Raw genomic sequence first — 2,340 nt, 5'->3', positions numbered from 1 at the left:
ATGGCAGGCCCAACGAAGTTTGTTGCAGCTGCCATGGCACAGCTCCAGTAATGCGTTCGAAGCGCCGCACACGGCGAACTCACCGCACAGCAGACGTAGCAAGCGCTGAGGGCACTTAGCAGCACTGCATCTGCTTTGCAGCTGCAGAGAACCCGACTTACTAAGATGGACTGCGTGTACGATAAGGCTCCTAAAGGGCAGCAGCGTTGACCTCGCCTTTTGCCAGGCGTTGTGGAAGAGCGAGTCCAGAAAGAGGAAAAGGAGGGCGTTAGTGGTGAGCACAGTAGACAAATGAGGACAGCCGTTGAGAGGAACACACCAAAGCCACCCCCGTAGAAGGGGTGACGATTAAGACGGCCGTTATTTTCAGACACAGTTCGACAACAAACAGTCAACGCCACGCAAACTGGTTCTTAGGAGAGCCGGACTGAACTCTGCTGCAAACGGTGCCACAGCGTGCATCCTTTACCATCTGGCCCGTCTTGTGGCCTGCTTGGGTTGTGTAGTGGCCACGGNGGTGCCACAGCGTGCATCCTTTACCATCTGGCCCGTCTTGTGGCCTGCTTGGGTTGTGTAGTGGCCACGGGAGAGCTGTCCCTTGGGTGCTGTGGGCTGTGAAATACTTGACTGCGCCGCTGCCTCTCTGGTTTGCAATCTCCCGGGTGTTTGCACGCACGGCAAACACACACGGCAGCTCTGTTTGAAGACCCAGTGCCGTGTTGATTTTGCCACTGTTTGATGAACACTGCAGCTAAGTAGCCCAAATGCAAGGCACGACAATTTCAATGATGCTCTGTGCCTCCGCGTGCAGCGGCGGGCAGTCAGCGCAAGCCTTCAGGACTGCAAGCCCGTCAGCCCGGAGAAGAGCATTGCAGCAGCGGATCATCACAGAAACATGAGCCGGCTTGTTCGTAATAAACGCTGCATCTATCTCTCGGAAGAGCTGCTGCAGCTGCTGCAACAGCCCGCGCTGCTCCTCTAGCCGCGCGGGGTCAGCTGCACCACGCTGCCGCTTCTTCTTCTGACGCCGAGGCTGCGGGGTTGCCTCTCCTGCCTCGTCTACTATTGCGGTGTCTCCAGAAGGTGCATTTACTGCAGCTGGCTGTTCCTGAACTTCATCTGCTTCCCCTGCCGCCGCCACGTCTGCTGCGACTTCTTTCTCTGAGTCGCTGCTGCTGCTGCAAAAAGCCCTGCTAACGTCTGTTATTTCGTGCAGCCGCTCAAAGAGACGGGAGCAGCGGGCCTCCAACTGCTGTTGCTGCTGCTGCAGTTCAGGCGACAACCCGGCTGCTGCCCGTACTTCCTCGACGGCTCTCGCTCTGTCGGCTGCAGCAGCAGAAGCACACCACACCGTTACAGCACATTGTCGCCCACAGCCAGATGGAAGCACTAGAGCTGATACTGCTGCTGCTGCTGCTACCGCTGCTGCGACTGCAGGAGCTCTAACTCACCGACATCCTCACTGGAAGGATACAGGCAGGCGTCTTCGTCGTCGCCCAAGTCGTCATCGAAGTCAAGTTGGTGGGCAGTTGTAGGGTGGGTCTCCTCACTGCACCAACTGCTGCTCCAGCGGTCCTTCTGGTGGGGCCATTCCATCTCTACTGAAGACAGCTTTGATTGATCACGACGCAAGGGCGACTTCTGCGGGGCCCCACCCCCGCGTGGTGGGTGCAGTCCAGCAGCAGAGCAGTCCTGCTGCCCTCGCTGCTCCTCCCGCTGAAAGCTGCATTGCAGTTGGTTCTGGAGCGAGTGGACATACACCTTGCAAGCAGAAATAGCCACGATAAACACCACGGCAAGGCAAATGCTGACAGCCAACAGGACGTACAGATTGCGCTGCTGTTCCCACTGCTGCTGCTCCTGCTTCTGCAGTTTCTCCTCCAGCTTCCCCTCTAGAAAAGCTACATAAGCCTCGAGATCTCTAAGGGTCCTGGAGTTGTCATCATTCCCAACAGCAGCAGAGCAACTGCTGCTCTTGTCGCCTGCAGCACTGCATGCCCCAGGTGCTGAAGCGGCGGGTAGCGAGCCCTGGGAACTCGACGCAGCATGAATGAATGTAATAAGGAGAAACAACCAGCAAGTCAACATCCTCCTCGACAGATATCGTGTGTGGTCTCCTCTGGAGGCGGCTGCGCTCCACAGCTGTCCCTGCCGTCGCAGCAGCAGTGTAACAGCATAGGCAGCTTCTCCACACTCTACCAATTTGACAACTAAGGAGAAATAACAAAAACTGGAATTTCTGAGACGTGTTTAGCCCCAGTCGGCCCAACCGCCACCCCCCTTGGAAGCTGAACTGTCGGTGAGGACAGTAAGTGCAGAGCACGATNCCAGTCGGCCCAA

The 2,340-nt window shown here is 57.1% G+C and overlaps 1 protein-coding gene across 1 annotated transcript; it reads right to left on the bottom strand.

Annotated features, from left to right (window-relative positions):
* Positions 1–751: 751 nt before the first annotated feature.
* On the bottom strand, positions 752–2,088 carry EMH_0083340 (uncharacterized protein; the record flags this gene model as incomplete). Its single annotated transcript, XM_013500630.1, has 2 exons — positions 752–1,326; positions 1,452–2,088. 2 exons carry the CDS (start codon positions 2,086–2,088, stop codon positions 752–754), a joined length of 1,212 nt encoding a protein of 403 aa, XP_013356084.1.
* Positions 2,089–2,340: the final 252 nt, after the last annotated feature.

This window comes from Eimeria mitis, genomic scaffold, assembly GCF_000499745.2.
Source record: "Eimeria mitis Houghton genomic scaffold, Emh_scaff5652, whole genome shotgun sequence".
Lineage (NCBI taxonomy): Eukaryota > Apicomplexa > Conoidasida > Eucoccidiorida > Eimeriidae > Eimeria > Eimeria mitis.
The sequence above is the reverse complement of the archived record's forward strand: the minus strand, read 5'-3'. Positions and strand labels throughout refer to the sequence as shown.